The 18,532-nt window shown below is 39.5% G+C and overlaps 1 protein-coding gene across 8 annotated transcripts in view; it reads right to left on the minus strand.

Moving 5' to 3' along the window:
• Nucleotides 1–18,532, minus strand: part of RGS22 (regulator of G protein signaling 22) — a 139,411-nt gene that overhangs the window by 111,314 nt on the left and 9,565 nt on the right. For 6 of the 8 annotated variants that reach the window (XM_044928564.2, XM_044928563.2, XM_044928562.2 and 3 more), the window contains exon 3: nucleotides 9,785–9,847. In XM_044928564.2, the coding sequence (XP_044784499.2) occupies nucleotides 9,785–9,847 (63 nt within the window). Of the gene's footprint in view, nucleotides 1–5,102; nucleotides 5,245–5,857; nucleotides 6,793–9,784; nucleotides 9,848–18,532 lie in introns of those variants that run through there. The other 2 variants (XM_044928566.2, XM_044928565.2) reach the window with 2 other exon arrangements.

Consider the following 18,532-nt stretch of genomic DNA (forward strand, 5'->3'; position numbering starts at 1 on the left):
ATCAAAGAGCTCACATCTCAACTGAAATGTGACACAAGAGAGAGGGGTCCTACAGTCAGTCCATAACATGAAATCATATTTAACTAAAGCTAGCCCTTGAAATCCTTGAAAACTGTCATAAAGTATAGTGTTGTTTTAACTTTCAAGTTAGCACTGGACACGGATTAACAGACTGGTTCCAAATAAGGAAAGGAGTACGTTAAGGCTGTATATTATCTCCCTTAAGCTTATTTACCTTATATGCAGAGTACATCATGAGAAATGCTGGGCTGGAGGAAGCACAAACTGGAATCAAGACTGCCAGGAGAAATACCAATAACCTCAGATATGCAGATGACACCACCCTTATGGCAGAAAGTGAAGAAGAACTAAAGAGCCTCTTGATGAAAGTGAAAGAGGAGAGTGAAAAAGTTGGCTTAAAGCTCAATATTCTGAAAACTAAGATCATGGCACCTGGTCCCATCACTTCATGGCAAATAGATGGGGAAACAGTGGAAACAGTGACAGATTTTATTTTGGGGGGCTCCAAAAATCACTGCAGATGGCGACTGCAGCCATGAAATTAAAAGATGCTTACTCCTTGGAAGAAAATTTATGACCACTCTAGACAGCATATTAAAAAGCAGAGATATTACTTTGCCAACAAAGGTCCATCTAGTCAAGGCTATGGTTTTTCCAGTGGTCATGTATAGATGTGAGTGTTGGACGGTGAAGAAAGCTGAGTGCTGAAGAATTGATGCTTTTGAACTGTGGTGTTGGAGAAGACTCTTGAGAGTCTCTTGGACTGCAAGGAGATCCAACCAGTCCATCCTAAAGGAGATCAGTCCTGAATATTCATTGGAAGGACTGATGCCGAAGCTGAAACTCCAGTACTTTGGCCACATGATGCGAAGAAATGACTCATTTGAAAAGACCCTAATGCTGGGAAAGATTTAAGGTGGGAGGAGAAGGGGACGACAGAGGATGGGAGGTTGGGATGGCATCACTGACTCGATGGGCATGAGTTTGAGTAAACTCCGGGAGTTGGTGATGGACAGGGAGGCCTGGTGTGCTGTAGTCCATGGGGTCGCAAAGAGTCGGACACGACTGAGCAACTGAACTGAACTGAACTTTCAAGGAAGTCATCATTGTGAATTTTTCCTCTGACATTAAAATGTGTCATTAATTCTTCAGTTAGGGACCAGATAAAGCAGTGGGCTTGTGTTTAAAGCTCACATTATACATGTATGTTCGACACTAGGGTCACCCTCAGTGTGAGACGACAGCTATGCTAAGAGGCAGGAAGCTCAGAGTCACCGAGCGAATGGTCGAGTCCCCTCCTCCGTCTCAGACCCCCTAGGGGATGTTCACAGACTAGTCTATGTGTGTTTGTAAATGGCTACACAGAGTCACCCTCACTCTTTAAATCACCCTCACTCACTCTGCAGAGCACAAATAATTCATTTTGAGTGACAACACCTGTGTAAGTCCATTTCAACACATAATTTAACTACAACAGAAGTATTTACAAAGTGGACTGATGGCACAGGGGGATTTGTCAAGAATCTTTAGGAAATTAAGGACATTGACCCTCCTGAGACCCCCAGAGTCCTTGAGGAGAGGCAGCCTGATGCTTTGGTTATCAGAGACCGCCTCAGACCAGGGCCCAAGGTTGGCCCCAAAAGGACACTGGGCTGGAGTGCCCACAGCTCAGTGTGGCCTCCTGCACCCTCTTGTCCTTCCCTGGTGGCTCAGACAAGAAAGAATTTGCCTGCAGTGTGGGAGACCTGGGTTGGGAAGATCTCTTGGAGGAGGACATGGCAACCCACTCCAGTATTCTTGCCTGGAGAATCCCATGGGCAGAGGAGCCTGGTGGGCTACAGTCCACGGGGTTGCAAAGAAATCAGACACAACTGAGCGACTAAGCACAGCAGCATCACATAAAGAAAGCTGAGTCTGGAAGAATAAACAGGCATTCATATCAGGCAGACAAGGGAGAGGAGGGAACTCAGCAAGAGAAACAGTGAGTGTATCAAGATATTTGCACAAACAATAGGCAAGGAGTGCCAGACAACAGGGCACCTTTGAGGACCTGCAAGCAGTTTGCCACTGCTGAAGCAGAATACCCAAGGGGAGAATAACAGGACGGAAACCTGGAGACAAAGGCAGAGGACGAGCTCACCAAGAACTTTCTATTTATGCCGTAACTCTCTACATCGTCTCTCAAATCGGTGATTCCTGGAGTGTGTCCCTGGACCAGCAGCAGCAGCAGCATCACCTAGGAATCTGTTAGAAATGCAGATTCTAGGGTTCTCACCTCATAATCAGAAATTCTGGGGGTGGGTCCCAATATTCTGTGTTTAACCAGCTCACAGATGATTCTGATGCATGCTCAAGTGTGAGAACCATTGCTTTAGAATGATGGGGAGCCACTGGAGAGGTTTTAGCTGGGACAGGGGGCAGGGTGCAGGGTGAGACAGAATCCAGGTTAAGCAAACTTCAAAGCCCACGTGCTGGTTGCTGCTTCATGCTGACTTCCATGTGTGCTCACATGCATGGAGGGGCTGGCCATCCAGGATCTACATGTAGGAGAAAGAACCCTGGGCTGTAGTCCCCGAAGTCCTGTTGTCTGCTCAAAAGGAATCTTTCTCACATATCATGTCCTCTGTTGTTACCATTTCTAAGCTTATCTACAAAATTCCTCAAATTAGTTTAGCATGTGACAATAAAAGACATGCAAAGTGGGGGGGACAGAAATGAACGATGGAGGAAGACTCTCTCCCAGAAAGCTGAGTAGGCTGATTTAGAGAACACTCAGCTTTTAATCATATGATAGGAAAAAATCTTCAGTTTGAGCCTCAAACTCAATCCTCTGCAAGCTGTTACGGACTGCGCTTTTCCTTACTTAATTTTCTTATTTCAAGAGTATCATTTTCCAAATGTTCTAAAACGAATTGACCTGAAGGTGGTGAAAGCTAACTTTGTAGTACCAGTCATCCATGTGCGAAAAATATTTTCACAGAAAAAGCAAGTGCATGAAAATATTTTTACCACAATAAATTGCTGGTTCCACATTTCTTTGAAAAGAGGAGGGGGGAAAAAAAAACCTGTGAATAATTAGTGATGTGCTTAAACTGCCAGCCAAGCACCACTGAAACTTACCGGGTGCCAAATTATTTAGCTGAACAGTATTTAAATTAAAAACTAATGACTAGGTTAATTTAATACATGTTCATCTCTGCTCCAACTCTGTCTCTACTAATTGAGCTCCAAAGCTATATTTAAAACATGCATCTTAGTCAGTGAATGAGAAACATCTGACTGCTTGAATGTAACAAGTCAGTTACCAATAACAAGTTCTTTTAATCTAAGTTTTATTGTCATTTTAGATGTTTAACCATAAACTATTTACTGGACATATTCACCAGTGGGAGGGAACGAATCATGTGCCACATAAAATGCATAGAAAATATCCTTAGTTAATAAAATGAGTTACATTATGTAATTTCAGTGCTTTATGTTTGAGCTACAAGGCTTATCAAAACATCCATTGGAACAAATGCTGAACTAAGCAGTACTATCTAGGGCTCCATCAATACCTTGAAAAATCAGTCTCTGAGTATTTAAATTTTGGCAGAGGAAGACCCAAGTTATTCATCTCTCCTTCATCGCACTCATTTCCCAAATCCATTGTCTCTTTCTCTCTCTCCTTTTACTCAACCATCTAACATATAGCTCCTTCATAAAGCTGCAAGAAATTATAATAGCTTACAGATTTTAAAGAAGTGTGGAGAATCATTCCAAAAAAAGAAGTTATGGTAAAATTCCAAAGGCACATAGCTAAGCATGGTCTGGCAAACACATGACATACCTATCCTTGCAAGGAGGGTATAGAACAGGCCACCCCTTCAGCTTCTGCAAACCATAAATGTCACAAACATTCTAAACCACCCACAGAGGACCAACCTAAATCTGTATGTGGGCTCATCTACTCAATCCCACAACAGTCACTGAGCATAAAACACACAAAATAAAACCAAAAGGGGGGAAAAAAGTGTTTTCACACTATAGCATAGAAGAAAATTTAATAAGCAAACACTTGTCCATAAAGAGTTGACAGCAAAAAAAAAAACCTTCCCAGACACTAAATGAAAACAATATCTGAATGTAATCCTGGCACCAGAACAAACAGAATGAAGTTATGAAAGCTGGGATGTGGAAAGTGCCACACTCATTTATAATAGCAGCAACTGTCCTGGATTCCCCTCATCAAAAAATAACATGGAGGCAGGCCACCAGCCATCAATTTCTGGATCTTACAATGTGTCCCAAGGGTGTAATGATGTAATGGAAAGAAATGGTGTAGCAGACAGAGAGCCTCATCCCAAGGCCCATTTGTGCCACAACCCACTTATGGGACTGGGGGCATTTCACCACAGATGTGGAGAAGGTCTCAGAAATCTAGATGACCTAAGAGCTCTTTTAGATCGAGAACATTGTTACATGTATCTATACTGTCAGGCTTAGACTGTTGGGTTTTTCTTTTGGGTTTTGTTTTTTTTTTTTGGAGGGTGGAGGTGGTAGAGGAGGGGAAGCAGAAGAAGATTAGAAGGTTTATTTATTTAGTTCAAGGATTTTATGTGGAAGGTGTAAAAATTTAAAAAAAAATCATCCTCAAGAAGTTTCGGGAGATATAGAAGAAAGGGATCTATCCTGGCCCCAGAAAATTGACAGTGTAATTTCTAGGATTAAGAAAAAACAAAACGAAAAACAGAGTAGAAGAAATTAATCAAATTTTCTTTACCTGAAAAAGTCTAATCTCACACCCAATATGTATATCCCCTATAAAATATTTCCCCAAATGATTACCTATACCTGAATATCTTAATCACAGAGAGTTTAGTCCTTCACTAGCCAGCCCACTCTATGGTTAGAAAACCATCTTTAAACATCTTTCTTCTAGTGAGTGAAAATCAATTTCCTCATAAATGCTGGCCCTGGTTCTGCCCTCAAGCTTCACAGAAACTCTTAACCCTTCTTCCTCAGTCACATCTTCAACTATTTAGAAAGAGCTGCTTCATTACAACATTTCTACTCATTCCCAAACCAGGTCCAGTACTCACTCATCTTTCACCCCTCACTCATTTGACGTAGTTTCCATAGCATTCATTGACCAAGTCTTCCCGAGTCTGGTTTGGCAGAGCAACTCAACATATGGCACCAAGAATACAACACAATATTCCACATGCGGTCTGACAATTCAATCTGATGCAACAAAAAAACACAAACATTAATGAGTGCCTTCTAGGCTCCAGACTAGTATTGTTCTCGATCTCAACTCTATTTCTATTAATGCACCCTAAAAACACATTAGCTTTGCTTATTTTAGCCCATATTCCAGACTACCATGACAAAAATGAGACTAGACTCTGTTATCCAAACGGTGAGTCTACTCCTCTCCTGCCACTTCTACAGTCACTGCAGTGCAGGAGGACCAGTTTCTGAGCCATGTGGACCTGCGTGGACCCTGTCACTCACCAGCTGAGTAAGCTGGAAAAACACCAGTTCACTTGCAATGTTTCATCCAGGTCTCTGATAAATAATAATTTTTAAAAGTCAAAGCCAATGACAGATTTGTGTGGAACAGATTATTCTCTAGAATGACAATAATCCATCAAGCCAACTAAAGCGTGACTGTCCCTCATGTCGCAGGAACGGAAGATGAGATGGGCTGATTAGTGAAGGAAAAGGAGAGAGAAGCACTAAATCTGTGCCAGGTACTTAAGACATATGACCTCATTTCGTAACAGTCTTGCAAGACGGTTCTACTGTTTCCATAAAGAAAGGTATTGAGGAACTTAGTAATTAAGGAATATACCTGCGATCACATGGGCAATGAGTGAAGCAGCTGAGGTCACACAGTCCTGTCTCTCTGCTCTTCCAGCCATTAACCTGGGAGATGAGCACAGGAACAGTGCATGCGGCCAAGGTGGGCGAGGGCGGCTAGGGACGGGAGGACAGAGCGCACAGGATGACATGAGTATGAAGCTAGAGGTAAAGCTAGAAAGGTTATATTGAGGCCAAATTGCAAAGGGTCCATATTAAGGAGTTTGGACTTCCAAGTTGGACTATTAAGAGTCAACCCCTACTAGCTATGATTAGCGAAATATCTGAGAATGAATTTCACAGATGATGATAGGGCTCTGAAGACAAATACAGCAGCATAAGTGGAGCATGTATTGTTTAGACAGGGTTGGGAGGGAAGGCTTTCTGGACAGAGTGATTTAAATCCGAGAGAAAGTGATACAAATATCTCGGGGGAGAGCCCTCCAGGCTGAGAGGCCCTGAGTGCAGTTACCACACTCACGTTTGAGAAACGTAAAAGGCCAAGTTTTCCAGCTAGCCTGGAAAAGGATTAACAAGCAAAAGAGGCATAGAAATAAAGCCCCAGAGATGGCAAGAGCCAGATTATACAGGGTTTTGTATTTTATTCTTAGTGTAACGAGGAGCCACTAGACAAAGTTTTGAGCAGGAAGTAAGATGGCTCAATTTATTATCATTATTGTCATTCACTGAAATCATAATACATTAAATTTACAGTTCCCTAAAGTACCGATTCATAACTATCCAAAAGAGAGAGGGGGAAAATAAAAAAGGCAGAGAGCGTGAGATTCGTTTGGCTCACTAATTCTCAGTAAGCCCATGCTGGCTTCTAATTCTTAGTTAAGTGCTCATAAACCAAACATTACTAATCTGTTCTAGAATCTTGCCAGTAACTTGGTCTGAGAATCCATTGTTCCTTCTCCTCCCTGCCCCCAGATGCTTTTTGAAAACCTGTGATATTTCCCCTTCTCCCATCTTGCAGCATGAAGCATGAGTAGTTAATAGGTAGACTGTATAGTACCAAATGTAAATGCAAAGGGACAAGATTCAGAGAGGGAGTGAGACAGAGAGACAGTGAATATAAAATAAAAGCAGAGGATTTGGAGAGACAGAAAAGAAGGAGAAGTGGCCCAGGTGGGCTGCATGGGATACAGCCCATGCAGGGGCGACCATGAAGGGAACAAACTACCTGAGGGATGAAAAACATTATTGCATAGAGTTCAAAAGAAACCACAGGGATGGAATGGGGAGGGAGGAGGGAGGAGGGTTCAGGATGGGGAACACATGTAAACCTGTGGCGGATTCATTTTGATATTTGGCAAATCTAATACAGTTATGTAAAGTTTAAAAATAAAATAAAATTAAAAAAAAAAAAAAACAAAAAAACAAAAAAACAAAAAAAAAAAAACAAAAAAAAAAAGATTTAAAATTAAATAATTAAAAAAAAAAAAAAAAAAAGAAACCACACGAAGTCATTTTCAACTAAAGCCTTGAAACAAGCGTACACGAAAAGGTTATGTCTGTTCTAACTGGATGGCAGGATTTGGGCTGAACTCTTCTTACATTTGAAGTTAATTTCCTATACTATTGTTATATTTCTTCTATAATTTAAGATAGATCTTTTTTTAATAAAGAAGAGAATTAGGTGGGGGGGGGTTATTTTCTAGGCCAAGTAAAAGTCTATATAATCATAAATCTCAAGACAATGAAATGTACATTTTAATAAACTGAAATCAGACCCAACAGAAAGACTTTTCTTTCTAAAACTTCATTAAAATGTATTTTTTTGGGTTTTTTTGGAGGCAGAATGGAGAATGCAGAGCCTAGAGGAAAGACTGCATAATCCAGAAGAATAAAATTCTCACAATAATTTTGTGGCTCTGCTGGGTATTTTATAACACACAATTGGACGATGAAAGGTGAAGAGTCAGACCACAGAGGAAGCTGTCGGAGTGTCCTGTAACATGGCTCAAGCCTGTTGCCGGAAAGGGAGAGCGTGGCTTAGTGTCTCAGCCTGACCCCCACGATGGTTTCAGAGACCCAGCATGCCCCATGGAGGAGAAAACACAAATTCTTTTTGAAAAAAAGGAAACAAAACAAATAAACATGTGAGCATAGTACATACATATGCACAAAAATTAATCTAGGCAAAAAAAAAAAAATACATCTAGTACTTTCCCTTCAAAACACATTTTCTGTAGTTAGGCTTTAAGACATTGCTCATTTTAGGGCCCAATCCCTTTAAAATTACCTGAGACTTTTTTATATTTCACATTTTCCCTAGTAAGTATTTGAATGAAACAGTTTCCATTAAGCATAATACAAATCTTTTTTTTTTTTTTTAACTTTACAATATTGTACTGGTTTTGCCATATATCAAAATGAATCTGCCACAGGTATACATGTGCTCCCCATCCTGAACCCTCCTCCCTCCTCCCTCCCCATACCATCCCTCTGGGTCGTCCCAGTGCACCAGCCCCAAGCATCCAGTATTGGGCATCGAACCTGGACTGGTGACTCGTTTCATATATGATATTATACATATTTCAATGCCATTCTCCCAAATCATCCCACCCTCTCCCTCTCCCACAGAGTCAAAAAGACTGTTCTATACATCAGTGTCTCTTTTGTTGTCTCGTATACAGGGTTATTGTTACCATCTTTCTAAATTCCATATATATGCGTTAGTATACTGGATTGGTGTTTTTCCTTCTGGCTTACTTCACTCTGTATAATAGGCTCCAGTTTCATCCACCTCATTAGAACTGATTCAAATGTATTCTTTTTAATGGCTGAGTAATATCTTTCCTTCATCTGACATCGCTGATGAACTCTGTTTCTACACAACAGTACCAGTGTTTTTATGCATGCCCATTTCACTTTTCCTAAACCGCTCAGTCCTTACTGTCACTGCTAAGACCACAAACCTCTTACCTGTATCCACTACGGTACAGCACCAGCAGTGTCCCACATCTTGTTTACTACTGATATAAAATGCTAGTTGCCTTAAACATAAATTTCACTTTAATATCTGTCCAAGAGGATACCAATAATTGCAGAGGCAAGAAATTTGGTTTCTTAAATGTTTTTATATTCTCTCCTCATTGCCTCTGTTCAAAGACTAAAATAATACCCAAATACAACTGTACAAGATTTTGTACAGAATGCTTTTGATGAAATGACAGCTTTCCTTTTTTCTTTTATTTACTTTTATTGTAATATAACTGATCCAGCTTTCTTCAATAATAATAATTTCTAAATATGTTTCAAACCCAAATGATTAACTCCATAAAAAGACACAACTTTATCTTGTAAGAAAGATATGGTTTTTTCTATCAAAGGAGAAGTTGTAAGAAATAAAGAAGCAATTTAGAATAGTTGAACAGAAAGGTATATAGCTGCCTTGTGAATAAGATTTCCTAAAATGGTGGCTAATTACCAAACCTTTGTTCTTTACACCTTCTGATTCTCTTTCCTCATAAGGATATTTTGGTGGGCTTTATCCTGGACATGTTCAAAAAACTAAAAGGGTGGGGAAAATAGTTACCAATTGTCCAAGAAAAACTTAGGCGACATCCAGGAAAGACTGTAACTCTGTGATCCTCAACCTATGAGGAGCCAGAGGAGGGAACCTGCATCTTTGGGCTAAAAACCCAGCAAACTTCCCACTTGATGTGCTTGCTCCAAGACCTCTGTCTGTAAGGCACCCTTCTGGAGAAGTAAAGACTACCTTGCTGAGCCATTTTCAACTGTGTTTCATTCCTGAAGCTGACACCGTTTGAGAGCATTTCCAACAATCTAAATGCTTTAATAAGTATTTTTAAAAAATATTATCCCTGATAAATCTGTCTCACAAGATAACCCAGTGTGTACAATATTTTGCTTTGATAATATATTCCACAGAACATAATAATACACTCACTGGAAGGCTTAGGAATTCATTCAAGTAGTCCACAAGGAAATCATCTGTCGCCAAAGAATCTTCCTGCAAAAATATAAAAGCATAATATTAATAAGCTTATGCCAAAATGCTTTAAAACATGCAAATATTATTCTCTAATTCTAATCTAATCTATCAATAGATTATAATACAGAGCTTTCAATCTGTTTCAGTTAGTCAACAGTGAACCCTCCCTATAAATAGAACACAGTGTTACAATCTCTGGAAGGAAGAAATACAAAAACATCCTCTTAAAAGGCCTTGCTGCTATACTTGGCTGGAAAACAGAACACATGAGAAATATAGGATGACACATAACAAACACCAACAAGTATAAAACAGTACACATAGTAAATTTCCCATGGATTTATCAAAAAGTATTTATTTTACAAAAATAAAGGCAGAATCAATAAAGATAGAATCAGTGTTTGGGGTTAAGATGAAATTCAGAATGAAAACCTCAATAAATTGCCTAATGAAAGTAACAAACTAAGTGAAAAAAAATAACCCACTGACTCCTTAGAATGAGAGCTTTAATAATCTGGGTCACGCTTCACTTTTGCATGAAGCAACTTTGACAATGCATGTTTTCTAAGCATAAAGATTGTACACACTTTTTTCCATGACTGTCTAATCCACCAACACAGTTGCTTTCATAGTTGGCAAAATTGGAAAGCCACTGCCAATAACAAAGTCTCTCTTCCAAATAAAGCACCTTATTTTATTAGCAATTGTTTCCATTGTGTCAAAAGCAGATCATCACGTACCCTGTTGTATAGTATGTGTTTTTATTATTCATAATTATATTTCAGTTTCCCAAATCTAACATGAAAGTTGACACTATGACACAATGCTATTATTTCCATATGGCTGATTATTTTCTTCTTATACTGGCCAATTTTAAAAAACTGGTTGAAGTATAGTGTGAAAGTATAAGCAAGATATTACACTATATTAACACCTACTTCAGAAGTAGATTTTCAGGGTAATTTAAGTAATTGCAGTATCAGAATAGAATTATAAACAATCACCTATATGATTTATCTCAAAGAACTTAATAAATTCTGAACTGGCTAAGACAACAACTAAGGATTTAGTTTACTAAAAGTCTCAGTTGATTTAAACAACAAACTCAGGATCTCACAAATCTACTACCCTCACAGCAGTACTTTAGTAATACATGCTCAAACAAAATTCTCACTGGCAAAGGTCAAAGCAGAGCAAGGCAGATAACATTGGTGGAGGCTAAAAGGGTAACTTATATGCAGAGTACATCATCCAAATTGCAGGCTGGCTGAAGCACAAGCTGGAATCAAGATCGCCAGGAGAAATATCAATAACCTCAACTATGCAGATAACACCATGCTTACGGCAGAAAGTGAGAGGAAACAGAGGCTCTTAATGAAAGTGAGAGAGGAGAGTGAAAAAGCTGGCTTAAAACGCAACATTCAGAAAACTAAGATCATGGCATCTGGTCCCACCACTTCATGGCAAATAGATGGGGAAACAATGGAAACAGTGATAGACTTTTATTTTCTTGGGCTCCAAAAATCACTGCAGATGGTGACTGCAGCCATGAAATTAAAAGATGCTTGTTCCTTGGAAGAAAAGCTATGACCAACCTAGACAGCATATTAAAAAGCAGAGACATTATTTTGCCAACAAAGGTCCGCCTAGTCAAGGCTATGGTTTCTCCAGTAGTCATGTATGGATGTGAGAGTTGGACTATAAAGAATGCTGATCGCTGAAGAATTGATGCTTTTGAACTGTGGTGTTGGAGAAGACTCTTGAGAGTCCCTTGGACTGCAAGGAGATCTAACCAGTCAATCCTAAAGGAAATCAGTCCTGAATATTCATTGGAATGACTGATGCTGAAGCTGAAACTCCAATACTTTGGCCACCTGATGTAAAGAAGTGGCTCATTGGAAAAGACCCTGGTGCTGGGAAAGATTGAAGGCAGGAGGAGAAGGGGACAACAGAGGATGAGATGGTTGGAGATAGCATCACCAACGCGATGGACATGAGTTTGAGTAGTCTCCGGGAGTTGGTGATGGTAAGGGAAGCCTGGCATGTTGCAGTCCATGGGATCGCCAAGAGTCGGACACAACTGAGTGACTGAACTGTTACTGTTACTGCTACTGCTGCTACTGCTAAGTCGCTTCAGTCAAGATGGCAGCCTACCCGGCTCCTCTGTCCCTGGAATTCTCCAGGCAAGAACACTAGAGTGGGTTGCCATTTCCTTCTCCAATGCATGAGAGTAAAAAGTGAAAGTGAAGTCGCTCAGTCATGTCCAACTCTTCACGACCGCATGGACTGCAGCCCACCAGGCTCCTCCGTCCATGGGATTTTCCAGGCAAGAGTACTGGAGTGTGGTGCCAAAAAAAGGGTAATTATCTTTTGACTTTAACCTTTCAGAATTACTTCAACTTTCTGGACTTCATTTAGCAAACTAATAAACAATTCAATAAATATTTTTAGGATTTCCTGGGTAAATTTCCTAGGTAAAGGCATTATGCTACAACAAGGGTGGCCAAGTTTTACACTACTGGGCTCATAATCAAAAATCCACAGGTGGGAAAGGTGAGAATTTTAAATTAGTTAACTGTAATGGAGCATGGCTCCTATTTTGCTAACCTAGCCATTTTGTTTTTACCTTTTAGTTGTAAAACAAACAGTGTATTTCATAAATACCCATGGACCTAAATATCACCTAGTCAGTTAAATAACCAGAAATTTCTAGAGAATCCTCAAATTCATATAGTCATTTCAAGATGCCTCACAACTCTACGAGACTCTAACTCAATGCTTTCCAAACCACCTGTGATGAAACACCTGTTTTGTTTTTTCCCCCTAATCAATTTCAGACAGATTTTTTTTGGTAAAATACAGTAAGAATGAATTATTAGAAAGCAAAATAAAAATACACATAATACAAGCCCAACTATTTTATTAATTATTGGGCTTCCCAGGTGGCACAGTGCTAAAGAATCCGCCTGCCAATGCTGAAGATGCAAAATATGTAGGTTCACTCCCTGGGTTGAGAAGATCCCCTGGAGGAGGAAATGGCTACCCACTCCAGTATTCTTGCCTAGAAAATTCCATGGACAGAGGGGCCTGGCAGGCCACATTCCATGGGGTCACAAAGAGTCGGACATGACTGAGTACATACGCACATTTTATTATTAAAGTCAATACTCTCGGGACTTCCCTGGAGGTCCAGGAGTTAAGAATCTGCCTTGCAATGCAGGGGATGCAGGTTTGATCGCTGGTCAGAGAACTAAGATCTCACATGCTGCAGAGCAACTAAGCCTGCACATGGAAACGTCAGCCTATGCGCCACAACTTGAGAGTCCACGAGTCGTAACAAAAGATCCTGCATGACACGTCAAAGCTCCTGTGAGCCACAACTAAGACCCAAGGCAGTCAAATAAGTGAATAAATAAATAGGTTAAAGTAAATAAAAACTAAAATCGATACTCAGTCAGATTGCCATAAGGCTTCCAAAGGTTTTCTCTCAATTTCTGAACTCATCTCTGAATGGACAGACGGGAGTTCTCTGGCAGCACCAGTCCACACACCCGAGTCCAGCAGCACAGCCCTGACCCTCGGGGAGCAGCGTGCTCTCCGTCCCTCAGGTCCCCTTGAGGGACCCCAGGAAAGGGCATTTCCTGGGCATTCAGTCACATCCTCCATTGCACTTAACAACCATGGACACTTAATGTATTATTCAAATACATCAAAATCTGTATTTCTTTTCTGAAGCTGTATCTTAATTTCTACCAATATTAAACATAAATGTTTCTGCTGGTATCAGGGCAGTCAGCTGGTATCAGGGCAGTTAGCTCCAAAAGGGAAATAAGTGTGGCCTTCAAGTGCCATTCACTCTGTCCTCCCATCACACTTGAATGGAAAGGCCTGCGGGTCTCTCAATAAATGAACGTATTTTCCCATTGCAGTTTCTAGTTCAGTGTGTTCAAGTATCTTGTCACATCAGTAACAAAGTCCTGTGAACCTATGAGGATATGATAAACCCTTTACTCTCCAAACCCTTTAGTTTAAAAAAAAATTTTTTAAGGCCTTGATTTGGAGAAGCAATTCAGTTACTCTCAACAAATTTCCACAGTCCAGTCACTTGGCTGTAGTAAAATGAACTAAGTCTCCATTATCCAGGTTTAACATCTTCCAAATAACCAATAAACTGGCAATGGTTAGTGGTACAATCAAGAAGAAAATTGAGTTACAATCAATTCCTCCATTACATCATTCCATGAACCTGACTACAAAATTTGCAACACAGATTCTCTGCTGAATGATGCAATGGAAGGCAGGAACATTTTTTCAGAGTTGAATGCACCCTTGAAACCTGTTTTTTCATGTATTACAGGTGTGCCATCTGTGAAAGTGAAGTCAGCTTTTCCATTTTTAGTCCAAATTGCTCAAAACTTCTTCCTGAAAGAGGGTTACACAAAATAGTTTATATGTGTACGCTAATAGGTAAAATTTTTTATTGATTAAAAAATCATTTTGCTGGACCCTCAAATGACATAAACTACAACTTCTTCACAACTCTAAAAGATGCAAGATATACAAAGAAGGTCTTCTAATGAAGGGAAAACTAAATAAATACAAACAAAAAAATGTAGTCCAAAAAAGAATATAGTACCTGCCATAAGAAAATTACCACAGAAAATGTTTCCTCCAAAAGGAGGGAAAGATGTTATTTGGTAGGGGAAATCAGAAAAGACTCAAGAGGGGAAAATGGCATTTGAATTATATTTCAAATAACTTCAACGTCTGTATCTAGAAAGATACATGAGAGGCAATAATGCAGAGAAAAGACAGACATGCATGAGGAAAGCAATGGTGGAAAGCAACACTTTGTAAAGGCAATCAGTTAGCTAACGGCACAAACAGAAAAATAGCCCAAGCTTCCAACTTCCCTTTAAGCCATCCACACACTAGCCAAAGCCATTCATCTAATTTCTAAGGCAGATTCCTAAACTGACACAGTTCAGACTGGGAATGCGATCAGCCATCAGGAGATAGGCATAAACCATATTTCCAGAATTATACTTATCAGGAGGAACCTATTTCGCTTCTTCTTCCTAAAATACATATAGATTCTTCCTCTCCTCCTTTCTAAACAAGCCAATCACTAGACTAGAGCCTGCAACCCAGTATGGCCATGACGCGCCACGGTGTGCAGACAATGGAATTCATGGTCAAGTGAGAGTAGACCTCTTCAGATCGCAGGACAACCAGGGACAGTCAGGGATGGTGGTGCTCCTGGGATGGTGATCTCTGGCTATGAGCAATCTTGTTTGGGACTCCTCATCCAAGTTGCTTCCCTGGAGACGGTGATTTACAAGCCATATCCCACACCCAGACAATGAGTATAGCCAAAGAGTTGCTCAAGCTGGTGGACATGGATTTGTTAGCCAGCTGTAGCACACACCACTACTCTATGAAGCTGCTGGAGGAGTTTCTGTTTGAGATGTCCAAAAAGACAGTTCACAGCCAAAGGTGCTGACAGCTTGAAGGAAAGAGGGAGGGGAGATCTTTGGAAGGAAAATGGCCCCAAGTCTTTGCCTTCACATACAACAGATATTTCTGTCTGCTGGCAACTGATGTATCCTTGTAGTAGTATACAAGGCAATCACCTGAAAAATATATGCATATACTGCTGTAGAGTTTCATCATTATTTTGAAATAATTGAAACTTTATTGACTTCTAAATTTGTTTATCCTAAGAATTTTTAACACTATATTTGTCATGAAAAGAGGGGGTTCTATTAAGTTTAAATTTCATTTTCAACTTCTGCAGTCTTGAATGGCTGTTTAAAAAGTCTAAAAAATTTTACTACCTATTGGGAGATAGTTTCTCACTAATTGAGACTATACAAGAATAGTAAAAGATCGAACATTAAAAGTCTTGATTAGAAATTACATATAGTTACTTCAAGCATAAGACCTAATATTAAAAAGTTACGTACATTCAAAAAGGAAATTAACAATTCCATTTACAATAGTAGGGAAAATAATGACAACCAAGAAGGCAAAGGTTTGTACACTGAACTAAAAAACTGCCAAAAGAAATTAGAGAAGATATAAATAAAAAGAAATACATGCCATGTTCAAGGATTGAAAGACCATATTGCTAAGATGACAATATTACCCAAAGCAATCTACAAATTTAAATACATTCTCCATCAAAATCCCAATGCCTTTTTTTTTGCAGAAATGAAAAACTCATCCTAAAATTCACAAGGAATTTCAAGGGACCTGGAATAGCCAAAATAATATTGAAAAAGAACAAAAACTGAAGAATCCATATATCCTAATTTCAAAACTTATGACAAAATTACAATAATGAAAACAAAGTGGTGCTGGCGTAAAGACTGACATACAGACCACTGGAATAGAATAGAGTCCAGAAATAAATCCTCTCTTAAATGGTCAAATAATTTTCAACAAGGGTGCCAAGACAATTCAGCAGAGAAAGGACATTCTTTTCAACAAATGGTGCTAGGAAAACTGGATATCCACATGCCAAAAAATGAAGTTGGACCTTCTCTTTATAACATATACAAAAATTAACTCAAAATGGATCAAAGACCTAAAACATAAGCGCTAAAACATAAAATACTTAGAGAAGACATAGGATAAATCTTCATGACTTTGGATTGGCGATAGATTCTTAAATATGACATCTAAAGCATGAGCCAAAAAGAAAAAGAAATTATTTTTCATGAAAATTAAAAACTTGTGAATCAAAGGGCCCTACTAGGAAAGTGAAAGATAACCTACAGAACATGAGAAAATATTTGCAAAACATATATCTGATAAGCGTTTACCATTCAAAATATATATAAAGAATTCTAAAAACTCAGAAAGAAAAATATAAACAACCCCAAGTTTTTTAAACAGGCAAAAAACTTTAACATTTCTCCAGAGAAGATATACAAATGGTCAATAAGCACATGAAAAGATACTCAACATCAGCAGCAACAAGATATCACTTCACATCTACTAGGATGGCTACAATTTAAAAAAAAAAATGAAAAATAACAAGTGCTGGTGAGAATGCAGAGAAATTGGAATCCTTGTACATTGCTGGTAGCAATGTGAAATGGTACAGCCACCATTCCTCAAAAAGTTAAACATATATAATTACCATTATAATCCAGCAATACATTTCTGGGTATATAACCAAAAGAACAGAAAGCAGGACTCAAACAGGTATTTGTTGTACACCTGTGTGCATAGTACCATTATTCACAACTGCCAAAAGATGGAGACAAGTCAAATGCCTATTGATATATGAAAGGATAAACAAAATAAGGTATGTACATATAAGGGAATATTATTCAGCCTTGAAAAGGAATGAAATTCTGATACATGAAACAACATGATCCCTGAAAATGTCATGCTAAATGAAATAAGCCAAACACAAAAGGGCAAATACTGCATTATTCCACTTATATGAGTTACCTAGAATAGTCAAGGGCGTCCCAGGTGGCCCTAGTGGTAAAGAATCTGCCTGTTAATGTGGGAGGACATGAGACGTGGGTTCAATCCCTGGGTTGAGAAGATCCCCTAGAAGTGGACCTGGCAACTCACTCCAGTACTGCAGCCTGGAGAATCCCATGGACAGAGGAGCCTGATGGGCTACAGCCCATAGTGCACAGTCAGACATGACCGAAGCAGCTTAGCCTGCACACACAGAATAGTCAAATTTATAAAGACAGGAAGTAGAACAACGGTAACTGAAGGCTGGAAGAGGGGTAACAGGAAGTCACTATTTAATGGGTTCAGTTCAGGTCAGTTCAGTCGCTGAGTCATGTCCAATTCTTTGTGATCCCATGAACTGAAGCACGCCAGGCTTCCCTGTCCATCACCAGCTCCGGGACCCTGCTCAAACTCATGTTCATTGGGTCAGTGATGCCATCCAACCATCTCATCCTCTGTCATCCCCTTCTCCTCCTGCCTTCAATCTTTCCCAGCATCAAGCTCTTTCCAAATGAGTCACTTCTTCACATCAGGTGGCCAAAGTACTGGAGTGTCAGCTTCAGCATCAGTAATTCCAATGAATATTCTGGACTGATTTCCTTTAGGATGGACTGGTTTCATCTTATTGCTGTCCAAGGGACTCTCAAGAGTCTTCTCCAACACCACAGTTCACAAGCATCAATTCTTCAGCACTCAGCTTTCTTTATAGTCCAACTCTCACATCCATACATGACTGCTCGAAAAAACCAAAGCTTTGACTTAGATGGACCTTTGTTGGCAAAGTAATGTCTCTGCTTTTTAATACGTGTCTAGGTTGGTCACAGCTTTCTTCCAAGGAGCAAACATCTTTTTATTTCATGGCTGCAGTCACCATCTGCAGTGATTTTGGAGCGCAAAAATATAAAGTCTCTCACTGTTTCCACTGTTTCCCCATCTATTTGCCATAAAGTGATGGGACCAAATGCCATGATCTTAGTTTTCTGAATGTTGAGTTTTAAGCCAATTATTTCACTCTCCTCTTTCACTTTCATCAAGAGGCTCTTTAGCTCCTCTTTGCCTTCTGCCACAAGGATGGTGTCATCTGCATATCTAATGTTATTGATTTTTCTCCCAGCAATCTTGATTCCAGCTTATGCTTCATCCAGCCCAGCATTTCACATGATGTACTCTGCATATAAGTTAAATAAGAAGGGTGACATATACAGCCTGGATGCACTCCTT

The sequence above is a fragment of the Bubalus bubalis genome, chromosome 15, assembly GCF_019923935.1.
Source record: "Bubalus bubalis isolate 160015118507 breed Murrah chromosome 15, NDDB_SH_1, whole genome shotgun sequence".
In the NCBI taxonomy this organism is placed as follows: domain Eukaryota; kingdom Metazoa; phylum Chordata; class Mammalia; order Artiodactyla; family Bovidae; genus Bubalus; species Bubalus bubalis.